General features: G+C 41.3%; 2 protein-coding genes and 1 long non-coding RNA gene across 4 annotated transcripts in view; 2 read left to right on the top strand and 1 right to left on the bottom strand.

The window, feature by feature from the left end:
- Positions 1-1,881, top strand: part of tm6sf2a (transmembrane 6 superfamily member 2a) — a 4,521-nt gene extending 2,640 nt beyond the window's left edge. For both annotated transcript variants that reach the window (XM_008333840.3, XM_017042193.2), the window contains exons 8-10: positions 135-227; positions 309-428; positions 538-1,881. In XM_008333840.3, coding sequence (XP_008332062.1) covers positions 135-227; positions 309-428; positions 538-747 — 423 coding nt within the window. In that variant the 3' untranslated portion in view covers positions 748-1,881. The remainder of the gene's footprint in view (positions 1-134; positions 228-308; positions 429-537) is intronic.
- A 673-nt stretch (positions 1,882-2,554) lies between these two features.
- Positions 2,555-27,577, bottom strand: part of LOC103395964 (neurocan core protein-like) — a 45,098-nt gene continuing 20,075 nt past the window's right edge. The window contains exons 6-20 of the mRNA XM_008333838.3: positions 26,450-26,577; positions 24,859-25,143; positions 24,523-24,666; positions 24,295-24,384; positions 24,040-24,197; positions 23,784-23,946; positions 20,854-22,188; positions 13,574-13,690; positions 10,194-10,307; positions 9,055-9,106; positions 8,743-8,849; positions 7,767-7,849; positions 6,649-6,793; positions 5,251-5,433; positions 2,555-3,583 (exon numbers count right to left, since the gene is read on the bottom strand). Of these exons, the coding sequence (XP_008332060.1) occupies positions 3,465-3,583; positions 5,251-5,433; positions 6,649-6,793; positions 7,767-7,849; positions 8,743-8,849; positions 9,055-9,106; positions 10,194-10,307; positions 13,574-13,690; positions 20,854-22,188; positions 23,784-23,946; positions 24,040-24,197; positions 24,295-24,384; positions 24,523-24,666; positions 24,859-25,143; positions 26,450-26,577 (3,223 nt within the window). The 3' untranslated portion in view covers positions 2,555-3,464. The remainder of the gene's footprint in view (positions 3,584-5,250; positions 5,434-6,648; positions 6,794-7,766; positions 7,850-8,742; positions 8,850-9,054; positions 9,107-10,193; positions 10,308-13,573; positions 13,691-20,853; positions 22,189-23,783; positions 23,947-24,039; positions 24,198-24,294; positions 24,385-24,522; positions 24,667-24,858; positions 25,144-26,449; positions 26,578-27,577) is intronic.
- LOC112488728 (uncharacterized) lies at positions 5,315-6,641 on the top strand. Its single transcript, XR_003053110.1, has 3 exons — positions 5,315-5,452; positions 5,543-5,600; positions 5,884-6,641. It is a non-coding gene; the product is annotated as an uncharacterized LOC112488728 (long non-coding RNA).

The following is a 27,577-nucleotide window of genomic DNA, read 5'->3' as shown; positions in this document are numbered from 1 at the left end:
GACCGTGAGAAATGATTTAAAACAACGGTTCTCTATGGATATCCGTGAGGGTACTTAAAAAACACTCCACAGGGTCCATGAGATTTTAAAATATATTCCTAATATTGCTGTATATTTATTTTGCTGTCCTGTAGGTGGTGCTGGACTGTCCTCTGGACACCTGCTTCACTTACATTTATCAGTATGAGCCATATCTCAAAGACCCAGTTGGGTTCCCCAGGATCATGGTGAGTCTGATGACTGACTGCTTTATACTAAATATTCTGCAGTAATCTATCCTGGCTGATGATCGTGTGTCATGTTTTCAGATGCTGGTCTATTTATTCTACGCTGTTCCTCTGCTGACTCTTATCATCTATGGTCTATACACACCTGGCTGTGGCTGGGTGTTGGACTGCACCCTCTTTTTTGCAGGAGCCATGGCTCAGGTACGTGGGTTTTTACTTTCATTTCTGTTCCTTTAAAAAAAAAAACCTTCTATTGCAGCAGAATCTAATTCAAACTTTCCAACACTGCTTCTGCCTCCACTCTGTCCAGACCCAGTGGTGCCACATTGGTGGATCTCTGCACTCCCGCACTCCCTTCACTTACAGGGTGCCATCAGACAAATGGTGGCCTGTTATCAGTCTAAATGTGCTGCTGGCGGCTGTGCCCACTCTGCTGGCCCTGCGCTGCCACAGCAACCCTGCCTTTTTTCTGACACCTGTTCCCACAGGCCAGACCAACGGTGAGAAGAAGAACAAATAAAAGCACACACACACCGCCCACAGACTGCTGAGAAAAACCCAACCAGAAAGATGTTTCCTGGAGAATTTTTTTCTGAACTCAAACCCATTTTCATCCATCAAAAAGAAAGTTAAAAACATAAGCCACCAAGGCCAGCACTCCCTGCATGGACTATTGAACCCTGATAAGGAGGCAGCAGCTGAGGTTGTGATCGTCTTGCACAGCTCTCAGGTGAATCAACTAGAGGATATTAGCTTTATTAGCATCACATGACTAGCATTTTTTAAGAGATTGACCTGACAAAATGAACACTGTCAACATGTGATCAGGCTAACACAGTAGAGTGTGAGATGTTACTGAAAACCACATTCTGACCAGTGCTGTGTAACGCCTGTTCTCTCTGCGTTCCAAAACAAGTTTTGGTTTGTACATTTGAAAATGACATGTGTCTTCTGCTGTCAATCGGTTTGAATAATTAATGAAAAAAAGCTCATTTCTGTTCCACTTCTTTTGTAAAATAAAAATCCTACAAAGCACAGGGATTCCCAAACAGACCAAATTATTCAGAAAAATGCTTAGCATCCAGCTAAAATATAGAAAAAGCTAAATACTACCTGAAAACATGTTGTTGAAAGTTTGGAAAATGGCAAAAAATAATATGACATGCCACCAGTTTCCAGTCTGAGCCAATACTAGATCTAAACAAGTCAATATTATTTGTGTAGCCTAGATTCACAAACCACTTCACAATTTTAAATAAACTTTGAAATTACACTTAAAATATCCTCCTAAAACATTTAACAATGAGAAAAAATGGAGGTGTATAGAGTCAATGTATATATGATATATTAAGTTTAAATGAACAATACAAACTGAAGCAGGATAAAGTTACGGTTTCACACAAGTAAACGAGTAAACTCAGCCAACATTTGGCAAAATAGCCATTAGCTCTAGTGCTAGTTAGAAACATGTGACTACTACATGTAGCAAAATGGCTGAACTGAAGTTAGCCATAATATTGTATGGCTAACTGTATAATATATGATTCTAAATTAAGTTGAAATTGTGCCTGTCTGGTGATGTCACCGTGTGTCGCACAGTGTGGAGCAGGTGAGGTATGAATCACAGGTGAGGACAAATTAAAAACATTTAAGTCAATTTTTGTGTCTTTATTAAGAATGAAATACAACAGCAGGACAAAAAGGCCGTAGGAACGTAACAAGTGAATGATCAAATATCAAAAAGATGAAAAAGAAAACCACCAACGTGACATTCTACTCTTTAGGTCGACACAGCCGTGCAAAGACTCAGAGTATTTAACAATTCAGATACAATCAAGTTGTTATCTCAGATAAGTACGCCGTTATCCCGTCCAGACTTAGTGTGTCAGTGGGACAGAGTGTATGCATCAGTGGACAGGGCCTGTATATGGAGATAGGGGACATTCACTGGACAAGGTCCAGCTATTGATCAGGGATCAGCCAATAAACAAACAGAACAACTATTTACTACACAGAGATTAGAGGCAATCAAATGACTCATGTAGTTACCCATTGATTGTTGAAAAAAGACGTAAATATAAGTTAAAATAAAAGCATATTCACTTGCAAATGATCGAGAATAAATAGTAACATTACACACGCACAGTAGGTGTCAGTAGATCTGGACAGAGCAGCTATTCACTTAGTCTAAATGAGGAAAGTAACGACTAGAGCACACATACAAAAGCTTACTAAACGACTGAACGCTGTCTTGCATCATTTACATCTGTGCTTTGATAACAGAAAACTAAGATGAGAGTCCGTTTTTTTTTACAGGTAGAAGAAGCTTTTCTTTTCTTTTTCTTTCTTTTTTTTTTTTTTTTTACAAAACAGAGTAAACCAGCAGCAGTCTCTTACAGAGGACGCCAATAAATCCACGCACATCTGTTAAACGGACAGGTTTTTGATGTGAAACAATGACACCCAGATGGAGAGACTTCATCTCCCAGCTGGCTCAGGAACACCGCGGGATCACCAGGAGGAGCTGCTGGAGGTGACTCGAGGCAGGAGTGTCTGGGCCTCAGAGATGAGACTGCTAATGAAACATCTTTTTTTTTTTTTCTTTTCAAAAATGGTTCACCAAATTAGTATGTGTTGGACGCAGGAGCCTCTCTTCACAGTACATCTGGGTTTGGTCTATTTTTCCACTCAAAAAAGTGCTCCAAATCTGAGTGCTGTGGCGCTTCTTGTGGACATCTCATGTCACTGCTTTGATTTGAGATTGGATTTAGGTCTGGGCTTGGAATGGGCCATCTTATTCTTATTCTTCTCCTCTAAATAGATTGGAATCATACAATTTCAATGAACCGATAACAGAGTCAGATACTGATCAGAGACAAACCTCAGTAGTTTTATGTAGGTGTCATTATTTTACATCTACAGTGTGTAGACCATTTTCCATCCACTGTTCATGCTGCCACTCAAACCTTCAGCTCATAAATACGTGTGAAGATTTTTATTGTTACAGCAACGTCAGAAACGGAGGGTGTTAATGGGAGTTAGTGTCTGGAGTTAGTGTTGACGACTGTGGGTAAACAAAGAAACGGCCGTGTTCAGGAATGATCTTATAAAGATGAACTTTATGTTGAAAAACTGGGCTAAACAGAGACGAGGTGTCAGTAGCAGGAAAGGAAAATAATAAAGGAGATGACGAGCCATCGTTAGCACCCAGGCATCGCAGACGTTGTGTTATTTGGTTCAGTAGTAGCTGTGCGCCTCCTCTCTGGCCCTGTGTCCCTCTCCACCGTGTCTCCTGTGGATGTGACGTTCACGGCGCTGGTTGTGGTGGTGCCGTCTGTACCGGTGTGAGCGCCGAGCTGTGAAAGGAAGGACGATCCTCATTAGTCTTTAATGAATAAACCAGGTGAGGACAGACAGTTGATAAAGTATCAAAGAGTTTATTGATGAAATAAAAAAAGCCCTGGTTACAGACTGGTGTGAGGGCGTCTGTGTCAGGTCTGTCTGTGTGTTTCTCCAGGGTTAATCAGGTTGATCCCTCTCACCTGTGGAGTCCCTGCTCGTCAGTGTCACTCGTCTCACCTGGTGCCCTGGAACGTCACCTCTCTCCCTCACTCTGTCTTTGTCAAGGTCAGTGTTGTGCTGGTTGTGTTCTGTGTGCTCAGGTCTGTTTTTTGGTGCTTCCTGTTGTGGTTTTTTATATACTTTGTTCCTGTGTGTCTGATGTTGAAGAAAGACTCAGTTCCTGTTGAATATACTGGATATTTGGGTTGAACTGATTAATTAGACTTCCTGTGCCTGACCTTTGTTGACCAAGTGCTGCCTGATCCTGGTTCCTCTTGTACATAAGCATGTCTTCTTATTGATTTCCATATTTTTTATACTATTTATTATTGTTTAATCTTATTGTTTTATCCACCACACTTCACTCCAGTTTTGTTGTTCTCAGATGCTTTTATTGGTTTGTGTTTTTACCTGTACCATTTGTTTGTTTTATTTACCTGTTTTTACCTCCTGTTCTTTTATATCCCTTATTTCTTTATGATCTTATTTCCTTTATTTTAATACCATAATCTTATTTATTTGAACCACAGTCTGCATTTAAATGTGTTCGTCCAATCTCAGTGTATGCTGGGTTTTTGTTCTGCCTGTGTTCCCATATATATATATATAAACCTATGTTTTTCTGTGTGATCTAGAAATGAGGTTATAATTAAAATGAAATATGTTATATAAATAACTTAAGCATAAACACGGTGTTTAAGTGGCCTAACAATAACTAATGTCAGCCAGGAGGGAGACAAACTGTTCGCTAAGACAAATCTAAATGTTAAAACTGGATAAATTCTGACTGACAACCCACAGTCAACCCCACAAAAAGCTAAAGCTGAGCCACAAAGCAATCCAAATTGCCTTAAATGTGTTCAATAAAGTGTAGAATGTGATCTTATGAGTTTTATTGATGTTAAATTGGTCCAAACTCCCATAGGCCACATTGGAAACAACAAACTCCTTACCTGCTGACAGGATATCAATATGGTAAAAAGCCAGGAAAGTCACTTTAAGTATTCTAAAAGCCCAGGGTTTGTATCACTGCATGAGCAATTGTTGTTTTTATTGTCATTTTATCTGTTATTTTTTTTAGGCTAATTTTGTAGCCGAACATGACAGGAATTTGGAGTCGAGTCACATAACTTGGGTATGTTAATGGTTAGCATTGAGGCCTCGTGGTAAGAAGGTCAGAAGTTCAAATCTGCATTCTGCCTCTGGTCTTTTTGTGCTCTCTGTCTGTTGATTCTCCTCAGATTTATATACCCACAGTCTAAACACATGCAGATTCATGAGTCCACTGCTTTAAAGACTCTAAATGGACACTGTGAGTGTGAATGGGTGTCTGAACATTGGTCCAGGGTTTACCTCACCTTTAGGTGAGATCATGATGACCAACAAAAGGGTTGAAGTACTTATTGAGTCCAAGTCAAGTTCAGTCATAAATCTGAGCTCTTTTAGAATCTCCAATACTCACACTTTTTGCAGATGATTCTGGGTCTCTCCCAGGTGCCGTCAGCCCGGCAGCGAGTGGTGGGAATGTGACGCTGGAAGAACCCTTCAGAGCACTGGTAGCGCACCACGGAATGGATGTCGTAGTGTGACCTCCTTCGACCCACCAAATGGGCGTTCTCCACCATGGGTGGTGTCCCACACAGCACTGCAGAAAAACAATCAAGGTCATCTGTGAAATCATGCACAAAACCTTAAATCTGTTTTTTTAATTTTCTATTTTTTAAATAATCTATGGTCTCAATTATTTATTTTAGGTCCTGTTCCTGTGTCCCTTTGTGCATTCAAGTGATCCAGAGATGAGAGAAATCATAGGTATGGATTTCTATATTATTTAATTTATTTATAGGAAATATCTAAGCTTGTGGCCATAGAGGGAAAAACCATGGGAAATCAGTTTGACAGGCGTAAAATTGTTACTTTGCATCGAAATAGGGGAAATCAGTTTGACAGGCGTAAAATTACTTTGCATCGAAATAGTTCCTTAACGTGTGTGGATTAAGGACAGAGAATGTCTTGGCATTGAACGCAGCCAAGAAACCAGTGTATGAGTGTGAGGCTGTGTAGGTTCATCATTTCTATGTACTTCTGCCTGTAGATGGCAGCATTGCTGCTGCAGCTTACAGTAGAGCAGCGCTGGTGGACCAGAGGGAGGTAATGGTCTCTGCAGCAGACATGGACTAGAGCCAAACCACAGAGTCACAAACCACGGCTGGAATAACAAACACCATCAACTATTCTTTTCTTTTCTCCCTCTACTTCCACATCTTTCTTCTTCCATCTTTTTTTTTTCATATTTTCTTGGACATCCTCCATCTCCTCTGATCGTCTACGATTATGTAGCTCCTAACGTATTGACATTCAGGCTGGTTGAGCCAGATCAGGCAGATAAGAGTGTCCCGGTGCTTCTACATGAAATTGTGTACAATATTTCCATGTTGTTAAATCATAAAAAAACTCCCACATGTTAGGTATAAACATATGCTTGGGAAAATGGAATAAAAAGTTTGAAGGTAATAAAACAGAAGTTCTGCCGACTGTGCAGAGCCTGGTAGGAGGAAGCAGATGTGCAACCAGTTATATTGAATTAGTGGGAGTGATGTGGAAGAGATAGAACAACTCCCTTGGTGTTCTGGAGGATAAATCACTTTACAAAGAAAGACACGAAAAGTCAAAACTGCTAAATCACATGGAGTCGGTGTACGTTGCTTGAAGAAACCTCCCTGGGTTTACTGCTCCTCAGTGAAGGGTTAAACTCCGAGGACAGATGTTGTCGTAGATATATGTGCAACAATGATTTTGCTTCTTCTGAAACTGTGAAACTGTTACTGTATTTGTACTGTAGCTGCACTGCGGTACGTACCTGTGCCTTTCTTGCAGATATAGGGCAGGTTGTAGTTGCAGGGCACATCGTTCCACTTGCCGTCCTCATGGGCAATGGTCACCACACAGTCCTCACCACCTGCGAAGAAGTTATCTGGCTGGCTCTCCCTCCAGTTCTCAAAAACCTGCAGCGCAGCAGCAGACAGCGGGGTTCAGCCACATTCATTTTCATTTGTCGCTTCTGTCTGGACCCCAGACCTCTAATCTGTTAACATTCTCTGTTCAAGGCTAAAATGAATCAGTATTTAAATGAGGACATGGAAGGACACAACGTTTTACACGTTTTAAACGCAGTTTTCTATTAGTTTTAGGAGCAGCTGGTTTAAAGTGTAGCCGAGCATGCAACCTGACGTAGCTACAAACCAACCAATCACTGAAAAGTGGAGAGAAGTCATTAGTGGACTATGATACTGTAGACAGACACTGTAGACAGATGGGTGGATGGGTGGACGGATGGGTGGGTGGATGGATGGATGGGTGGATGGATGGATGGGTGGATGGATGGATGGGTGGGTGGATGGATGGATGGGTGGGTGGATGGATGGATGGGTGGATGGATGGATGGGTGGGTGGATGGATGGATGGGTGGATGGATGGATGATAGCTTCTACTGAAGCTAACACCAGTGGTAGCAGCTACTGTATGATGGTTTTTAAAGGACTTTCAAAAGATAAATTTGTCTCTTTTGGCAGGAGGTTATGAAAGCATTTCATCGATTTAAAATCTATTAAAATATTTTTGTATAAATGCAATTTGTTTGGGAGTTATCCTCAAATGTTTGGAGAAAACCCTGACCTGATTCCCTGTAACGGCAGTCTCATAGTTTTGCTTCCTTCAGTGGCTTTAAGGCAACATTGTGTTGTAGTATTATAAAGTTTCCAAACAACAGTTCATCAGAAACTTTCCGTAGCACTTGTGTGTTTACAGCGTGAGCATGATTCAGCCTGTTTTTCGAACAGACTTTTCTTTTTTCCCCTCTGACACTTCTATCTGTCCCTCATTAACGCCGCAGTATGTGTTGCAGAAGTTGTGATTCCTGCCACCAATTTGCAGTTCTTGATCTTCACATATCAGTGTGAGTAAACCTGTGTCACTAACCAGATCATTTCCATCCGTCCACTGAAAATCCTCCTCCACTGTGCGGTCGTTCAGTCCAATCCAGGCGTTGTCGTGGCCCAGGCCTTCAACAGAAACACCAGCACAGAGTGAATCCGTGACCTCATTACACAGTGAAAGACTCCTTTATCCACACGCTCGTCCTCATCCACCGCTGCTCTTTCACTCTTTCTGGAGATTTCTTTTTTTGTCGAGCCCAGCATATTTCTCTTATCACTTCATTTGCACATGAATTGCTTGCTGTGACTTATTTCCTCCTTTGTTATTCACACTTCCCTGCATGGCACTGTGAACTAACACATCTGGATTACGATGGAGACCAGTGTTTCCTGCAGAACTGTGAGTTCTCAGTATATTACCAGACATTATAGTCCAAATTCCTGATGCCAGGGACATAAACAGGGGTTTATTAGAAAGGTTTTTAGTTTTTGGATGAATGCATGTTGTATGTCAGTGTGTATTTTTTTTAACTAAAATAAATTTAATCTTTTTTGAAGAATATATTCAAAAAACATTGTAAGGATTTAACCATCCACGTCAGGTAGAACGAGGTCAAAAGAATCCTATAAATAAAAAATAATAAAAGCTAGAAATTATTTAAAAAAATTGAAAAAATTCTAAAAAATCTAACATACTTTTGATTCAAATTTGAACTAAAAGTTCCTGAAACTTAGTCCAGAAATAATAGATGAGAAATATAGATCCCAGTACTTTTTTAAACAAGTTTTCTTTACATTATTAAATTTTAAAAAAAAGTAAATTATTTATAGGTTCTGGGAAGAATATCGTATTCTCTGAGGGACGACTAACTGTGTAAAAACTTTTTTTTCATAAACAATCTCCTTAATCCGCTGCAGTTTCATCGACTTTTTTTCCTCATTCTGTTTGTGAGGCTCGGACCGAGTGTTAAATATAAAAGACTTGAGCAGGAGGAACACACACACACACGCACACACACCGTTGATGAATCCCTGCTCTGAAGTGGAGACGACGCTGCTGAGGTGAGCACTGTGCTCTCTGCAGTCTTTCTCGGCGTCCTCCCACGTGTGTCTGTGGCTGAAGTACCTGTAACAGCGGCACACACACACACGGCAGGTGTGAGAATACCACATTTCGTACATCCATCATGAAGCGAGACAGGTGTGTGTGTGTGAACGGTTCAGACGTTAAGTATGTCACGCATTCCTCAAGGCTGTAAAGAGGTAATGCAGACAGATGAGAGCCCTGCCATGATGGTGGTGGTGATGGTGGGTGTTGTCACTGATCCTACCTGTAACAGTGGCCATGGAACTTCCACCAACCGTGCTCACAGCCCTCGATGTCTGCAAGATGAAAAGAAAGGAGGGTGGGGGGAGAGGGGGGTGAGAAGCAGAGGTAAAATGACTCCTGGAGGGGCGATGTAAAAGCATTGTAAAGAGCAGTTACACAGAGAAAGATAAAATAGTCGGACTGAGCTGGGAGGAGGGGAGGAGGCTGAGGAACAATTTACTTTTTTTTTTTTTCTTGCTTTTTTTAAAAGTTTGTCTAGTTGAAGAGTAAAATATATGACTCTGGCTTCCAGAGAGGCCAAATAGCAGAAGTGTGATTATACAGGTTTGTTTTCAATTCACTGCTCACGTACTCTCTCTCTCTCTCTCTCTCTCTCTGCACTATTAGTATTCATTAATAAGAGCAGGGCTCCTGGAGTCATTTAGAACTGCAGAGGTTTTATATTCATTAATCCTCATTAGTAACACACACACACACAGAGACACACACACAGACACAGGTGGTGTGGAGGGAGCAGGAGTCAGTCAGCTGATGACTCAGCTCCAGTGGTTGTGTACATGGTTGGTGGTGAGGCTTTTCTATAGGGGATATTTGTGGCCCGTACTGTGTGACACATGCAGCGTGTACAGTGTACAGGCAGGAAGGAGTGGGAGGCAGTCAGACTTCTGAACAAAACACAGAGAGACGTTTCCAAATATGGCTGACTTGTGTTTGAACCGGGGATAAGATATATTCAAACATTTTTGAACCCTGTAACACGTATTTTTGACAAACCTTGGCTTCATTTCCAAAACATTTTGACCTAATTTTGGCTCTGCCCAGGCTAATCTCCTGACTCAGGTTTTTCCTTTTTTTTATTTTCCCATTTTTATTTACTTTTTGCCTTCTAGCAACTTTCATTTATTGTTTAGCTAATTATTTGAGTAACCTTTACTTTAATGTTAATCACCTGAGAAACGTTCATGTTTTTAAATTTCTAATTAATTCATTTTCTTATTAGTTTCACAGAAAAACACAGCTATTTCTTCTGGTAGTTTTTATTTATTTCCTATTATTCGTTTAGCATTATTTGCTCAATTTATTTATATATATATAAACTCCTGTTTATCCGTGCGTGTGTGTGTAAATGTGTCCTCTCACCTTTCTCGCATGTGTCTCCCCCGTAGCTGGGCAGGCAGAGGCAGAGGAATGAATCAATCTTGTCGATGCAGGTGCCTCCATTTTCACATGGCTCAGACTGACAGTCATCGACATCTTCAGAGAAGGGGAAAAATGGGAGAAAATAACAGATATGTCGATTCCAGAAGAATAGCGGTAATGTTAAAAGGGAAGATTATTAGGACAGTAGTGAGGTCTGCTATGATTTATGGTTGAGAGACGGTGGTTAACAATAGACAGAAGGCTGAGGTGGAGGAGATGAAGATGTGGTATATATATATATATATATATAAGTACACATTTTACACTTTAAATACTATTCATATTCTTGTATTCAAAGGGCATTTTTGCTCTGAACTGCTGCTTATTTCTAAGCCTGATGTACAGCATTGTACAGAATTGTGTTGAAAGAATGCGATGAGAATTCAACCCGTGACTCTTTACATTCCTGCGGTCTTTATTCCCCTCACACAAGACCATTCTTCAGGCCCCTTTCACGCTTTCGTACATCCGTCTTTACGCATGTGAAGGACTTAAGGTTAACTTGATTTAAGTCTAATCACTCCCTTTGTCCCTTCACCGCTGTCTCCTTTTGTCGCTGTTTACAAAAGGCTGAATGAGAGAGAAAGAGCGCGCTGCACACCTCTTTGATTCTCTGTGGAGCCTGTGAAAGTGAAGAGCAACATAAATTCAGCGGACAGGCGAACAGATAGGCTGGACTTGGTTTTGGCCCACTTTCTCTGAGGAGAACTTGAATAACACCAGATCGAGTACCAGCTCCAAACTGCCATCTCTAACTGCTGTGACTGTTTTTGTCTTCATGGATCAATAAACCAACACTGTTACTGAAAATAAGTGACATGAACCGTCATACATTTTTCCACCACTGTGGCACTGTTTGGAGCCAGAATATCAGAAATAGCCTGTGTCCAAATGACGTTTATTAAAAGCTCAGTGACGGAGCGGACTCTCCTTGAGTCTCACGTAAGACTTCCTCAAAGTTTTTGCGATGTTTCCACAGAGGTTATTGTCTCCTTCGACTTCTGATGCATCTGTCAACGTGTTCCGGCGTGCTGCAGGATTACGGCTGTGACTCAGATTGTTTTTAACTTCAAATGCAGTTTACTCCAACGCATCAAAGTGTTTTGCTTTACTCTCATCTGACAGGAGCGGCCTTTTATCTGATTTAAAGATGACAGTTAGACGAGGTACAGAAAAAATTGAGTTTGGAGATTAAAAACAGGTGATGTTTACTTTTCCTTTTGGCTTATTTTTATGCACGTCTCAGACTTTTGATGTGGTAAATGTTTAGCCTTTGTTTAGATATAAGAGTAAGTCTCCATTCCAGGACAACTGGACGGAGCTTTTACACCATATTTATGATTCAAATGTCACATAAAGACACATGAATTCACCTGAGAAACAATGATAAAGTTGAACCATAAAGTGGTCTCCCCCGTGTTTACCACCTCATCAAGGGCCTTGAATAACCTTGAGATGCTGTAATGCTGTCGTAGACACAGGCCTCTCTCTTTTCATGTAAATCAGTCCCGCTCTGTGTCAATGAATGGAAGTCTGATCCCTCTTGTCTCTGACTCACTGTGCAGTGAGTGTGAAGCTGCTCCTCACAGGGATTATTCTGCAAATTCTGCAAATCCGTAACAAAGCCTTGCAGCAAACCCACACATCAGCTGCTGAATATCGCTTCAACTGTCGGCCTGTTGTTCCAATCTGTTCCCCCTTCCGCCGCAGAACTTCACAGAGCGAGCTAAGCGCTAAGGTGTCCGTTGTCCACTGTGGTCTGTGAATACCGATGAGTGTCATTTTTATTCATAAAGTGATAACTTCCTTGAGGAACGGCTGCCTAATGAGCTGAGCATCTGTTAAGGAACGAATCAGGTCTGGCCTGATTTACACCTCTGTGTCAACATGTGGCCTCTCCAGGACCTGTGTCTGGGCCCATGCTTAATTTATGACAAGGTTGAATGGTAGGGATGGTCAATATGTCAAAATATATAATGTCAACCTATTAGCAATGTGTGAATTTTACACAGAAATATAAATTTCAGGAAACCACACCTGCATGTGCCCTGCACATCGCAAACCACACCTGCATGTGCCCTGCACATTTATTGGAAAACAGGAATTAGGAATTAGGAAAACAGGTAGTTTCGTCAGTTGACTCTACCTGCTCTTTACGAAAACAGTCAAAAACAATTGATAGATTATGTGAATTTGAACACTGATTTATTCTAATGGATTAAAGGGCGTTCAGGGGGAGAGTTAGTCTCGCAGACTAATCGGCAGAATTTCTAATAAACCGTCGGCGGGTTCATCGGTGTTCGTGTCAGGTGCGGCTCTAACGACTCTGTGTATAATTTATTGTTAATTAAGCCTGAATCTCTGTTTCTCTACATAATTTGTCAAGTCATGAAGGGGTAATTAAAGAATAACAGCAATTTCTGCCTCTCAGCCATTTTTTCCCTCACAACAAAGGAACACTTTATCCTCTGAGCCATTACTCACCGATGTATTCAATCCTCTGACTGACACTGAACCTGCACACAAACAATTTCATTTTATCCCCCAACTGAGACCTGCTGCTGACATGAAATCAGAAGAGCATTAAACACTCGAGTGACAGTGTTGATGCATCCGGCTAAAAAAACTGCCACAGCCACTCTTTATACGATTAAATATAGGAAAATATATATTTAACGTAAAGGAGAATGACATCCTTGGACATCTTAACTCAGAAATCTGTACTTTTTCATTCCTGTAGTTTATTATTATTCTTTTTCTACTTTTTTATACTAACTCGGTGGTTCTCAATTATTTTCTGTCATGCCCCTCTGCCACCCCGTGATAATATATACATGATAACATGTATATTTTTATCTGTACAAACGACTGTATGATTTGCTGCCACCTAGTGACTGGAGACTTGTTATCGTTCAAGCGTTACAGCAGTATGTATGGTAAATATGGTATGCCATATTCCATTGGAAGCCCCTCACGCCCCCTCTGACGCCTCACCGCGCCCCCCAAGGGGGCCCCGCCCCACTATTTGAGTAGTACTGCACTAACTTCAGAGAGGAATTTAGTCAAATTAAATTTATTCCATTCCATTATTTTTTCATTCTTAAATACCGTCACTGATGAGTCAGCACCAGCGGCGTTTACTAAAGCGACCCGTTTGACCCACGCCTCAGTTCAACCTCTCCTCTCTCTGTGATTGACAGGAGGTCCATTGAACTGCCGATAGGCCGTTCAACAGCCCTGGGTCAATATGCACACAATGATGCAGAGCAGACTTCATTACTGAGATATTTTCTGCGTGTGTGTGTGTCAGCAGCACTCACCGATCTCACAGTTCTCTCCAGCGAACCCTTGTGGGCAGTAGCAGCTGTAGCCTGTTCCCTGAGGAAGACACTTTCCTCCATGCAGGCAGGGGTTTGTCACACAGGGCTGCGCCTCCACTGAAACACACACAGATGACGGTGAACGAAGGGAAACAGGAAGTAAATAAGATGAAAAGGATTAGGTGGTAGAACTTAGTGAACTTTTAACAAAAAGAAAGAAAATAAACAAAGTAGATCTTCAGCTCCTACAGTTCAGGGCTGCACACCTTAGCTCTCAGATTTATTGCCTCAAAACTGGATTTAATCACAGTGAGATTAAATTTAATTCCATTAGTTTTCATTCTAAGCTGTCTATGTTATTGCACAAAGGCTGTTATTTCTTTTTAAATGAGTGAATACAGGTTATATTTTATATTTCAGGATGATTTCTCATAAAAAAATATATTATTTAAGGGTTAATAAATAGCCTGTGAAGCTGAAGGCTGGAAATAACAAATAGATTCAATTATATTTTTGCAGGAAATTGAAACTCAAAAGGCTCCAACGTATTTGGAAGAAACGTCATATTCAGTAAATCTGTTCAGTTCACCTGAGGTCTAACCTTATCATTCCCTTCCACTGTTACTCCAGTAAAAAATCATTTGTTCATGTGAGGGGGGAAAAATAAATGGAATAATTAAGTTGCAGACTTGTTATAGAGAACTATCTCAGTGAAATTTGGGAACACAGATTCACTTTGTTTTGTTTTGTTTGTTTTCTCTCATTTGCTCTGTGGGAGCGAGTGAAATGTTTTTAATTCTTTAGAAAAAAGATTTGGTTGAAACTTGGCTCATTATGAAAAAAAAAAGACGGAGTATTACTGTACTGGAAATGTTGTTAGAGCCTCACTGATGCCTTCAGGCGCCTGTTGTGGGGTTGGCCAAAAATAATTTAAACGCTGGTTAAAAAACAACTGCTCCCATAATTTGGCTGTAATTGCAGTTGAACTAAAGCCTGTGGTTACAACACAGGCATATCCATTTCACACTGTGTGTCTGTTCAAAGGGATCAGAAGCCACAGAGGCTCAACCTCGGCATCCACTCATCGCCACTGTTGTCATGGCGACTGTATGGAAAGCGAGCCTCGGCTCACTTGGCCAAGCGTAGTGGGCAGCGTGAGAACTTCAGACATTAGCCTTCCTGCACAGAAACGAGCAGACCTCCCGCCGCGAGCCCCGGCCTCACTATTCACCCCCAAAATGTCTTTATGTGTGTGGTCTCCTTTATACAATTACACATTTCCATGTGAATGGACACAACACCGCACGTTTCTCCCGTGAACTGCTCGTTATTAGCCTTCCTCGTCCTGGCTGCGAGGCCTCGGCTGCAGGAGTCTTTGTTCTCTCTCTCTTTCTTTCTTTCTCTGTCTCTCTCTCTCCCTGTTGTGCCCATTCAGACTTAAAGAGGAACTTAGTTTATGAATCTGAAGTTGAGCTGCTTCATATTGAGTTTTCCATTTTACAATAATCTAATCTAATCAAGTCCATTTATTGGATAATGATGACACACCTACATTGGTATGAAACAAAATTCATTCATTCTGAAAATGAACGTCGGTCGTTATTATATTGCATCTAATTACATCTGTCCGTCATGATCAGTGTGGGTTGTTCTCCTGGAGCTGCTGTCTCGTATCTGTCCATCTACTGTTCATCACAGAATACTGGGCTGAATTCTGTATGTTGTTGGAACAGAAAGACAAATAACAACAAGTCGAAGTCTGTGCTTCACAGATGTTTTTATTTTTGACTAAACTAAATGATTGAGTGATTCATTTGGAAAAATGTCAAGTAAAATTTGTAAAAGTAATGGCAAATTAAGCTTGAAGGAGTTAGACATAAAAGTTCACACTCCTGTCACGTGTGTGACCTCTGACTGACCCTGACAGAGTTTAACCTTGTGCAACAAACTGCCACCAATCAGGACAAGGAAATCCTGACACACTGCAGTCAAGGCAGAGGGGAACGTGAATTTAATTTTGACAAACTGTAATGTTCTTTGGCTCACATTTGTTACATGTTGATGAATGGAGTAGTAACTCAAATTCTGTGAAATTATTTTGGTTAATATTCAACTATGTTCTAACTCGCTTGTCTTTAGCCTAGCTGTAACCCTTTTGTTGCATTAGCCTCTTTGTGGTGGTGTGTTTGCAAGCTGAGTGTTTGTGGGTTTGCTGGAGGTTTGTGTGTTCGTATTTACACAGTACGATGAGTGTAAATCAATAGCCTGGTTATAATTATCCCCTGGAGCGGATCCTGTTCAATACCTGACCTGAGGCAGAGATTCTGTGAACTATCATCACGGCGGATTCTAGACGCGACAGAATGAATGTTCAGGGACAGGTGTTCAATCACGGGGACTTCAGCAGAGCAAAACTATTTCTCTGTGACTTTAACTCCATAGATTTATGGTAAATTTTGCAAAGTAAAGCTCTCGGCTCACGATTGGAAATGTGCTGATGTCAGGTGCTAAAAGCTGCCATGCATTTCATTTAATGTGCAGCCGTCCTGCTTGATGTGCACCTGCACCCTGAGCATCAGCGAAGGTCAATGAAACGGTCGGACAAATATAAACTGTTATGACAAGCAAATTTACCTCTCTGTGTATGTGTGTGTGTGTGTGAGTGAGTGAGAAAGAGAGAGAGAGAGAGAAAGCTTGAGCAACTGGCCATTCATTAAAACGACTGGTGCAGAAAAATCAATAGTTGGTAGAAGAAACTGTCAGACTGGAGTGTCCCCTGCTCTGCTCACTGACACCACCGGTGCAAACAAACACAATGAGGTGGAAGCAGCAAAATCCAACTAATAAGTTCCCAGAGATAAGACCATGAGTAGGTACTGAGACACCTCACAGTAATAATCTCCACATCGCACACACAGGGCACGACAGTAGCAGTGGTGCTGCTTTGAAGAATAGTTTTGTTGTCGACGTGGCGGCGGAGGAGCATCGTAGCTTTTATGTTGTACACAATCACCAGCCAACTGGTTAACTGCTTGTTAATGCAAATATCTAATCAGCAGTAATTAGACACACAGGTGTGTGAACCACCTGCAGAGGTGACAGAAGAGCATCGGACTGTAGAACAAAGTGACCTCGGTGACTTTGTACTGGACAGAAACTGCTGTGTTAGTAGAGTTTTTTGACACAGCCATCTGCAGTGGAAAACAGAAAATGGTCCAAAAACCAAAATTCACTGAACAGCATGTTGTTGTTTACACCAGAGTTCAGAGGACAACAGCCGGACTAGTGTGAGCTGATAAGACGGCTGCTGTAGCTGCTGTCAACTGAGAAATACCTACAGTAACTGGACACACAGGGGACGGAGGCTATGACGTTGTAATAATTAGTACATTGTTATTATTATTATTATTCTGAGTCTGAAGACATGCAGCTTTAAAAGTAGGTTTATTTGCCTTGCTTACATTTCTTGTGTTTGTTGTTGCTGCTCTGATTTAACTTGACTTCATTGGAAAGAAAATATTTTTGTTTGGCCTGGACTGGTGATAATATTGGCTGTGATAATTGTTAATCAATGATTCTTAATAGATCTGTCGATACACAGACAGAACCAAGTCTCCAAAGGTCATACAAAGGTCATCATCAATAAGGCTGATTACTTTTTAAATAAAAAATGGCAAATTATAGGTCCTCCTGATAGCAGCAGTGCTGAGTACTATATAATTATTGGTTATTGCATGAGTTGGTAAAGAATTCAGAACATGATACTCTCCAGGCGTTGGAGTGTAAATAACTCTATCTATTTGGAGCAAAACAAAGTAACAAAGCACACAACACAGAACCGAAAATTGCTACAGAGGGATTTTGACTGACCAGAGAGTTTATTATATAAATAAATAAATACAATGAGCCAAACAGAATGAGCTGACGAAGAATCATGTTATTACTTCTCCAAGTTCTGTTTTAACACAAGCAGAAAGAAAAAGAGAGAGAAAACAATCCATTTGATTCTGATATTTTTGCTTTCGTATCAATGATTCTGAAACTTGTTAAGTCACAATTCACTGAGCACAAGTAAAAAAAAACCCAGGGTAGAGCAGACACTGGCAGTGAATACTGATAATTACGCTTTCAAGTGGAGTCACCGTGGTCAAAACACTGTCGTACACCTGTAAGTCTTCAGCAGAAAAAGATTGAATCGGTGTCCTGTGCTTCACAGCTGAAGGTCATTTAATTCCCAACCACAGTGCTGTTACACACACACACACACACACACGTACCGTGAGAAATCATCAGGTGTGGCGTGGAAAATTATCCAATTTGACTTAATTGCTCGGAAAACTTTGTCTTCATTCATCGATCTGTCAGCGACAGGAGGAAAAATTCAAACTCTTTTTTTTGTCTTTCTTCAATTCCTGTGAGTTGTGTTCCACTAAACAGGCAAGGGTTTCACACTGAATAGGTAAATAGTGAGTAAATTAAAACTAGAATATCATTAACCTTTTGAGTAAATTAAAACTAGAAGATCATTAACCTTCATTACACGTACTTTTCGGGACATTTTAGTTTAGTGGTGTGCCAATGGTGCATGGGTTTTTCTAGTATAAAATACGTGGCTCAAAGAGATCGTGAAAGCCTGCTTTAATCAAATCAAAAGCTACTTTTTTTTACTCTCGTATTGATTTCACTGAATGATTAATCAAACGCTCCCTGATCCAGTCGCAGGAGTAAATACCTGACTACCACCACTACCACTAAAACCGAACAATACACAGGAGCCGGGGAGAGTGTGCATGAGAGTGAGAGAGATGTAAGGTGAAAGCCATTACTCTGCTGCGAGCGGATCCGTCCACGTCCTCTCCCTCAACTCTATCAGGGTGTTTGTATGTTTATGGCCTTCTGCCCACAGAACTCCAGGGTCGCTCAGTCAATCAATCACCTCCGCTACTATACACCAGTCCAGATGGATGCCCTCGGCTACCTGTTGATACACTGTACAGCTGTTTTCTGTTCACACAGAAGAAACAGGCGGCTCACTACTGTCTGCCGCAGTCGTGACTGAGTGGCTTTTAACGCAAGCGAAATAAATCAGGTTGGATACGTGTGTTATGTTGCCCACTGGGCTTTCAGGGATTTATATATATGTGCAACATATGCACTCTGGATATTAAGTATAAAATAAGTAGTAAAGCAGGTGGCCGGCCTGCGACATTACTGAGATGAACCGTGACAGTGATGTCACCGCTGCCTCCGCTGGAGGAAAAAATAAATATAATCTTCTGAATATGTAATCCAGTGGAGAGGACTGAGGAATGGTAACAAGCCTAGTATCAAAAGATAATTCTGTTCCTTCGCCGCCGTGCTCCTATTGTCTTCATTTAGACTGAGTTTTTTTGTCGGTCGTATTGATTAAGCCAGCGGGTTAGTCCTGTGGTTAAAAACAATCAATGGCTGCACTAAAAAAGGAGCAGCAAAAGAAAAAAAACACAAACAGCTGGAGAGTAATCTTACTTTAATGGTGGATTTATCAATTAGCCGTTGTTTTTATTCAGTTATAAAAGCATTACAAACAGAACACAACATAATTGTTTAAATAATTTAAAAAGTGGCTGGTATCATCTCAGGAAATCGCAGGTTTCTGTTAACCTATCAGGAACCACGGAGTTATTTCACTGTATGTGATGCTTATTGCTTTGGGAATGATCGTTAGATGATGCAGAAACAACTTTTCTCGAATGGATTGTATTTCAAATTTGTCTTTGAAAAGCCTCGACTTGCTGCAGACTGAGTTGTTTGAAACAGTAGGAGAAAAAAAACATCAGCATTCTAGTGTTTTCTCTCCAGACTTCCTGTTAATCCAGGAAAAGATTTGACTCCTCATATACAAAGTGTTTATTCCCAGGATTCTTGATCATAAATATTTGATAACACTCCACTGTATGATAGGACTTTTGTTTTTAATACTCTACTGTTTAAGTCCTAGTCGCCAGGAAGAATTTGGGAGAAAGAATTAATATTATGGTAAACACTGGCAAAATCGAACCAAAAATATCCCTCAGTTATCCTGCTCTAGGCCTAGACCGCCAGGGGATCTCCACATTGTTATCACATCAACCATGCAGGTGCCACAACGATTCCTTTTTGTTTGTTTTTTTCTAAACCTCAGCACAGGTTTCTCCATATAAACACCTGTTCATCACAGCTCTGTGTGTGTGTGTGTGTGTGTGTGTGTGTGTGGTTTTGAGCCACCAGGAGAGGAAGCAATATGTCCCTAACAAGTTATTTTGAAGTGGCGTAAAAGAGGCGTTCACTGGACCTTAAAGCAGTGGAAACATTGTGTGGAGTGATAAATAACCGTTCTCCATGTGACACTCTGATGGATGAGTCTGGCTTTCATTAATGCCAGGATAATGATACCTGCTCGAGTGCACTGTGCAGAATGTAAAGTTGGTAACGGAGAAATAATGGGATTGAGTTGTTTTTTTTTTCTGTCTTAAGCCCCTGAGCTCCAGTTAAGGACATCTTTAAAGAGAAACAGAGTCGTTTTCAACACTTAGCTCCTTTAACCAAAGTTAACAAGAGCACTTAGTCTGCAAACCAAACCTGGCTGTTAATTCTACTTTTTCTGACATAAATCTATTGCCAAATGTATGCACCAACGACATGAAAAATTAAAAGAGAAGTTTAACATTTTAAATCATTTATTGCTGAAAATAGAGGTGAGGGGTTGTAAAAGTAGCGCATAAAAAATGTTGATTGTTTACTGACATATTCAGTCCAAAAGGCTGTGGCAATATATTATATAAAATAAAAAGGACTAGTCAGAATGAGCCTGCTACAGTTGGGGACAAAATAAGGAACACAATGTAGACCTCAAAAGATGTGAGTGCCTGGAGAACGACTTGTTCGTCGTTGTATGTAGAACCACTTTATGTGGAATAGTACTTGATTAAACTTGCAATTATTTTTGGAGTGTGAACAAAGGAGCACAAAAATCTGTTGTAACAATCGTTTTGGAGTGTGAACAAAGGAGCACAAACATCTGTGTAATTGTAACAATCAGACTCCACAACCAACTCAGTCTACATTAATCCAAATTTTACTTTGACATTTTCTATGTCAACAGAGAAAGTTTGACTTTGAGGGAGTTGTTTGTGGAGCAGCCTTAGTGATGAATCAGATCAAGTCTTGATTTGAGCCAAATGAAGTGCAACAGTGACACTGTGATGCCAACACACATTTAATATCTTATCGTTTCAGACTGGTAAATAAACAGCACTTACCTGTTGGCTGGACGGTAACAGCGCTCGTGTTCGCTCCGTTGGTGGTCTCCTCCTCCGTGTTCCCAGGTGACAGAGCTCCTGAGCCCACGGTGTGAGCCCAGGCCAGGTCCTCCTCCTCTGCAGGCAGGGACAGTAAGGTATGGTATTCCACAGAGCTGTTCTGATCCACCTTCTTCACTGGTAACCATGGCAGCACCGTTGGTGGGTTGCTGGATATGTCCTCGTTAATAAGATAAGGAGATGGTGAAGGATCTCCGGATCCGACCATTGGAGGCAGGGACTGGTAAGAGGCTGATGACGGTGTCGCTGAGGACGAAGCCGGTGTCGCTGAGGGCGATAACGGTGTAGGTGAGGACGATGACAGTGTAGGTGAGGACGATGACGGTGTAGGTGAGGACGATGCCGGTGTAGGTGAGGACGATGACAGTGTAGGTGAGGACGATGACGGTGTAGGTGAGAGGGATGGGTCCGTGGAGGACATGGGAGATGAGAAATCGGTTGAAGTGGAGGAGGACACAGAGGTAGTGAGGGAGAAAGATTGTGATTCAGTGATGGACTGAGATGATGCTGTTTCAGAGGAGGACTCTTTGATGGACTCTGTGGTTGTAGGTGACGCCTGTGTAGATGAGGAAGCTGACGGATGAGAGACATCAGAGTTTGATGGTGATGGTGTTTCTGAGGGGTAAGTGGAAAAGGACTGGTCTGTGGAGAAGTCGGTGCTGTCTGACTCAGTTGTGGTCTTCACCGAGGTCTCCAGAGGACTGGCAGTTGTGCTGGTAGTCGTGGTGGTGGTGGAGGAGGTCGTAGTCTGTCCTTTCCTGTGTCCCCTCTCTCGAGACCTCTCTCTGGAGCGTTCTCTTGTTCTGTTCGATCCCACTGGCCTCCGTGACACCTGTATCTCCCCTTTGGCCTCCGCTCCGGTGATTTCTCCACTTCCTTCATCGTCTCCTTTGCCCTTCTCCTCCCCTCTGCTCTTGTCCTCTGCTCTGTTCTTCTTTCCTCTCCCTCTGCCACCCCTACCACCGGCTCTGAAGGTGACTGTTTCTGCCTTCTTGTCACTGGGCTGGGAGGTGGTGGTGGTGGTGGTGGTGGTGGTGGTATCTGGATCAACACGGACCCAGGAGTCCCCACTGGATGAAGAGATTTCAGGTGTGGAGCTGGAGACTGTGAAAGTGTGGCTCTCTGAATTCTCTTTACTCTGGATGCTCTCTGTAGTCATAGCAATACTGGAGGTGGGGAAAGTAGATGTCAGACGAGTGGGTGAGTCTTCACCGGCTGGTGTAGTGTTCTCCCTCCAGGGAGTGTTGAACCATGAACTTCCCCATGAAAAGAAACCTGGGCAGAGCATGAAACAGGCAGAAAGAAAGAAATTAGGGAGGCACGTCAGGGGTGTATTTGTGCAGACAGGAATAAAAATAAAAAAAGAACCCAAGTGAAAATCATCTTGTGAAATTGCCCTGCTTTCCAGGAGAGAGAAAACAAACATTTTGAAGCTGTCTCAGATATTCATTATCACATCTTTGCAGGTTATTTACTTTTTAATGCACACTCTGAAGATAGAGTTTAAAAAAAAGGTCAGAAAAATCCTCAGCATCTCTGTGCACTGCGTGGGACAACAACAATATTTGCAGAAAAAAGGTCAGAAAAATCCTCAGCATCTCAACAATATTTGCAGAGAAAGAGAAATGTCTTAAATTAGCTCTTGCATAAAGATTAGAAAGTACATGCGTTTTTTTAAAGATCATAAAGAACCATGAAAAAATGTCTTCCTCTGGTGAAGGACAGACGTCAGCACAACAAATGGGAATACAAAGGTAAACGACACAAAAAATGTCAGGGAGCAGATCATTATTTTATTTACATTTGTGAGGAAAAATAATGATTCAGTTTTGCTTCCAATGAAGAGAATTAAAATGTTAGATGCAGACATGACAAAGTAGCACAAGAAGAGATGTCCAAGTTTAGTGCTGACATCTCTCTGCTAACAAAATAGTTTAATATTTATATTGTTAAATAGTTATATTACCAATTGGTCACAACAATATTTCAAATTAGAATTCATAACAAAAATGTGTAAATGTAACTGTGAAAACCACTGGCGTGTCCATTTGTCTGTTGGTGTAACTTAGTCATTACTAAAAAACAAATGTTGTTTTCACAGCATTTTAGCACATAGGGGAAAAGTGAGTGTTGGTCTTAATCAGTCAACAACAATAGCTGGTAACCAAGAAGTTACTGCATGATTTCTTCATAGTGACTTCAGTGACCAGACACACAGCTGCTACACATACACAACCAAAGGCAATGATGGAACTGAAATGCTCACAATTGGCCTTGAAATAAATCAACAACAGTGAACGCTGAGCATGCGACCTACGTCAGGAGCAGCTAATAAAAACCCACAAACCTCAGAGAGCCCCGAGCAAAACGCTCTCCTCTCCGCCCACAACAACTACACACTGATGATCTGGAATTCATTCCCTTCCTATTGCCTGCCCGAGATTGTTTTACAGAAGAAACTGATCTCTTTAACCTCCATTAAATGTTCCCCAGTGTTAACAATGGGCATTCAGGTGAAGAGAGACATTCAGAGACGGGGAGATGATTATCGCTTTCTGTCTCCACTCCTCTGTGCTCTGTGGTTTTTAAAGATGCAGATTGGGTTGGTTTTCGTTTTGTGTCAGAATGGGATTTTGTTTGAAGACCACTAATGAGAGCTTGTATGCGACGCAGACCAGAGGAGGCGCTCTTTCTAAATAATTCACATTAGAAAAAACATAGTGGAGCAGAGGGTCGACACTAATTATTTACTGTACTTGTAAGCAGTTGTCATCGTGATGAAAGACATTGCTTTGCATGAATAGTGTGAACAACTTTGTATTCATATCAAATGCGTGTGAATTTTGAATGAAATTGCAATTTTCACCCACCTGGTGATGCTGCAGGGGTGGGATTAGGTTCCTGTTCAACCTTTTTGGTCACTATTTTTATTTCCTCTTCCTTTTCAGTGGGGGCCTGGGTGACCTCCTCATCTCCAGTCCCTGCCAGGTAATTCCAAGGCTTCCAAACAGAGCTGAATATCTTTGAGATGACCTAAGATCATGATCAAAATAGACAGTGATTCATTGATGGAAGGTCATTATTTGGTCAGTGTTTTACACTCATTGGTGGTGGAACTGGTCCCACCTTCTTTTCGGCAGAAGTCGGTTGAACCGGAGGTCGAAGAAAGTCTTTTGAGTCAGGCCCAGGTTCCAAAGGCTCACCCCAGTCTAAGGAGCTGTGGCCTGGGATCAGCTGGAGGGTCACGTAAGAGGCTGAAGACTCTGGGGACCAGGGGTCTGCAGCTGAGGACACACACACACACACACACATAAAGTAGAAATCAAAGGTTTCTTAAAAGACAAATGATTTAATTATTTCATTGACTTGATGGTGACTCACAAGGATCAGTGGTATTTGAAGTGGCCTCCTCTTCAATATCAACCAATCCGGTCCAGTTGGCTGGTGAACCATCGCCGCCGTCTAAGAATCCTGCACGTGCGTTAAAAAAAAAAGAACAATTAATTTTTACTCAGTCACGGTGATTGTACCATGTATTCATTTACTGTTTGAACATTTTTACAAACAATCCTTTGGTGGCGATTCTAAAATTGGAGATGAATACGAAACCTTTTGTGATGCTGGATGGCTGTGCAGTCGGCTCAGAACTGTCTGTCTCTGTAGAGTCAGCATCACTTGAGCCTGTGAGGTAGCTCCAGGGCTTCCACAGGGAGCTGTAGATCTGAGAGACCGAGTCTGTGCTCTTCACGTTTCCTAGGAAACAAAATGACGAGATTAGGTGTTGGTGCACTGAAGGATTCCATCTAGTTAGTCTTACTGTGTTTTAATTTTACACCAGTTGGGAAAAATCAACAACAGCTGTAAGTAAAGAAAGAAAACATGTGGACATTATGTTTAAATCCCATGGTTCTGGTCTTTGTTTAAGCTCAGATTCCTGAACAGTACCTCTGTAGCAGTAAGCGTCGTACAGTGCCGTGCTGTTGTCAGTGGTCGTATTCGGTGTGATGGTGCGGACACCGGGTTGACTCCCTCCACAGTCTGGGCGTGGCCAAGTCACTGGGTAGCGGACGCTGCCGTCAGCCATCCATCCAGGTGCACAGCTGTCCAGACCGGCCTTCCAGGCCAGATACAGCTGCCCGACTGTGGCCAGCTGTCCTCCGAGAGAAACGCAGCGATCTGACGCTGAGGACAGAGACAGTCTGCCTGGGACGGAGGAGTGAAACACCTCACCTGCAGGAGTGAGACATGACAGTTTGTCAAGAAACAGATAAAGCCTGAAGGATGACTAGTAAAATTAGACTCGTGTTCAAAATCGACACCTGATTTTGGAAAGGCTTGTGCCGAGGTCAGACAGCACAGTATTTTAATCTCCTCCTACAGTAACATCAATAATATAATACCAATATTATCGTAAGCTGGGTACCACTAATAAAATAATACCAGATAATCTATTCCCTGTGGTCAACTTAGCGAAACCGACCAATCTGGATGTTTTATGTCCCGGACGCCCGTCATTAACCCACACTGACGCGCTGGTGTCTTCCTCGTTCACTCTCCTGGTGTCAACCTCTGTTTTAAGCTTACTTGTTGCTCTCTCTGCCTCCAGTGCATGTTTCTGATCGCTCAGTCTGGATTTTGTGATATTTTTAATTTGCACGCTCCAGGGAGCTGTTGTCGATATGCAGGACTGGAGGCTCTGGATGTCTGGAATTGAGTTTTTAAGGTCAAGCTAGAACAACAAGATAACGTGGTTGAAGGTAGACGTACTTCATCATATAGATGTTAAAGCATTCCCTGGATGGGCTGCCCTGAGGTTGTAGCATCTGTTAGCAGTGTTTGAAGGCTCTAAAGGAGAGGAAGATTGTGGATATTTTTGTCTTAGAATAAAATTCTAACAAACCAGACTTTGAATTAGGGAATTCTAAAAGCTCCTTTGGCTACATTTGTGAAATTTGACATTAAAAATCCAGCCTATAACAAGTGATCTGACCTTGGCATTAACGTTAATGGAGCCTTAGGGTGAGTGTTCTTTTTGTTTTATTTACCTGTTTTTGCAGGTAATCCACAATTCTAAAAAGATCACATCATTCTCAGAATAATTTCTCAGCATTGGCTTTTAAATTTAACTAAATCATTGTTTTTCTTTAGTTGCCCAATAGTATCAGAATTCCATTAAATCCTTGGAAATTAATTAAAACTAAACTAACTAAATGTTTCTGATTAATTCTTTTAATTTGTACAATGTCCCGTCTGTGTCAGCTCACGTGTAAATATGCCTGAGCTAACTGACCAAATAGAAAAATACTGAACGTTTTGTTATAAATAACGTTTGAGTGTTGTGTTGTTTTGATTAAACATTCATCAACAGTGATAAACGCTGCAGAATATTTTATCTTTTTTAATTCAACACAACAGGACGACCGCAGGATTTATCTGAGACAAACTCGAGCAACAATGTGTTGAATATTATACTGTATATTCACCAGTTCTGTCATGCACTGTGTGTGTGTGTGTGTGTGTGTATGTATACATGTACCATCCAGCTCTTTGGCGAAACAGTACACATCAAACAGCTCTTTCGGGTCCCTCTTCCCATAATTCCTCACTCCAGCTGAGTACTCCTTGTGACCATAGCAACCAAGATCTGGCACCTGGACAGAATAACTGTGGAGACGACCATGTGGGAGTCACAGTGTGAGAATGAAGCACGTTTCTTTTCAGTGGCTGCAGTAAATAAGTAGCATGGATCTGTGTTGGTCGTGTGACTGTAACGGCAGCGCCTCAGCTCACACGTCGACACGCGTGTGCTGCGTTAAGGCTTTAAATGTCAGGAGAGAACGGAATCATGCTGTATTTGCATCTTAGCTTTGAAAAGGCAGAGGATTAGGAAGGATTGAAATACAATTAGCAAAAGAATCCCACGGATGACGACTGGAATATGATTCAAAGGCAGAATTACATTGTAACAGCAGACGTAACAGGAAGTAAACAGAAAAAAAAGGCATATTAAAGGAATAGAAAACATTGTCTTTAAGATGAAATTATTTTGTAATTGAAATATATATATAGTATATGTAGTAATTGGATTGGATTGGATTGGACTGGACTGGATTAGATTATTTTAGATTAGATTAAATTAGATTAGATTAGATTAGATTGCATTACATTAGATTAGATTAGATTACACTACATTGGATTGGACTAGATTGGATTAGATAATATTAGTTTAGATTAGATTAGATTTATATATAAATATTTGAAATAATCCAGTTTGCTCAGTGCTACGTGAGGATTTGAGCAAAGTGCAAGTTTTTTTCCCCAATTTGTTATTTTCTGGTAGCAAGCAAACATATCGTGTATTTGTCAGCTGAAAAAAAAAATGGAGGCAGAATACATTATAGTGATTCTGGGAATATCTTAAGTATAAACCCTGAAATTCAGCACTTTTTCACTGTTACACTCAGGGGCTGCGAAACAGCAAGAAAAACAGTAATCCTGACGATGGAAAATAGATTTACTTCAAGTTCAACAGTTCAGCTGCAGCCAAAGTACAACAGTTTCCCACAGCAGTATTTATTTTTTATGATCTGTTAATGCATGTGCACCTGCTGTGTTAATAAATCATTTTGGCACAATGCATTGGCAGTAATTCAGCAGGTAGCTA

The sequence above is a fragment of the Cynoglossus semilaevis genome, chromosome 20 (assembly GCF_000523025.1).
Source record: "Cynoglossus semilaevis isolate Cse_v1.0 chromosome 20, Cse_v1.0, whole genome shotgun sequence".
NCBI classification, from domain to species: Eukaryota; Metazoa; Chordata; class Actinopteri; order Pleuronectiformes; family Cynoglossidae; genus Cynoglossus; species Cynoglossus semilaevis.
Note: the sequence above shows the minus strand (reverse complement) of the source record. Positions and strands in the feature narration are given on the sequence as shown.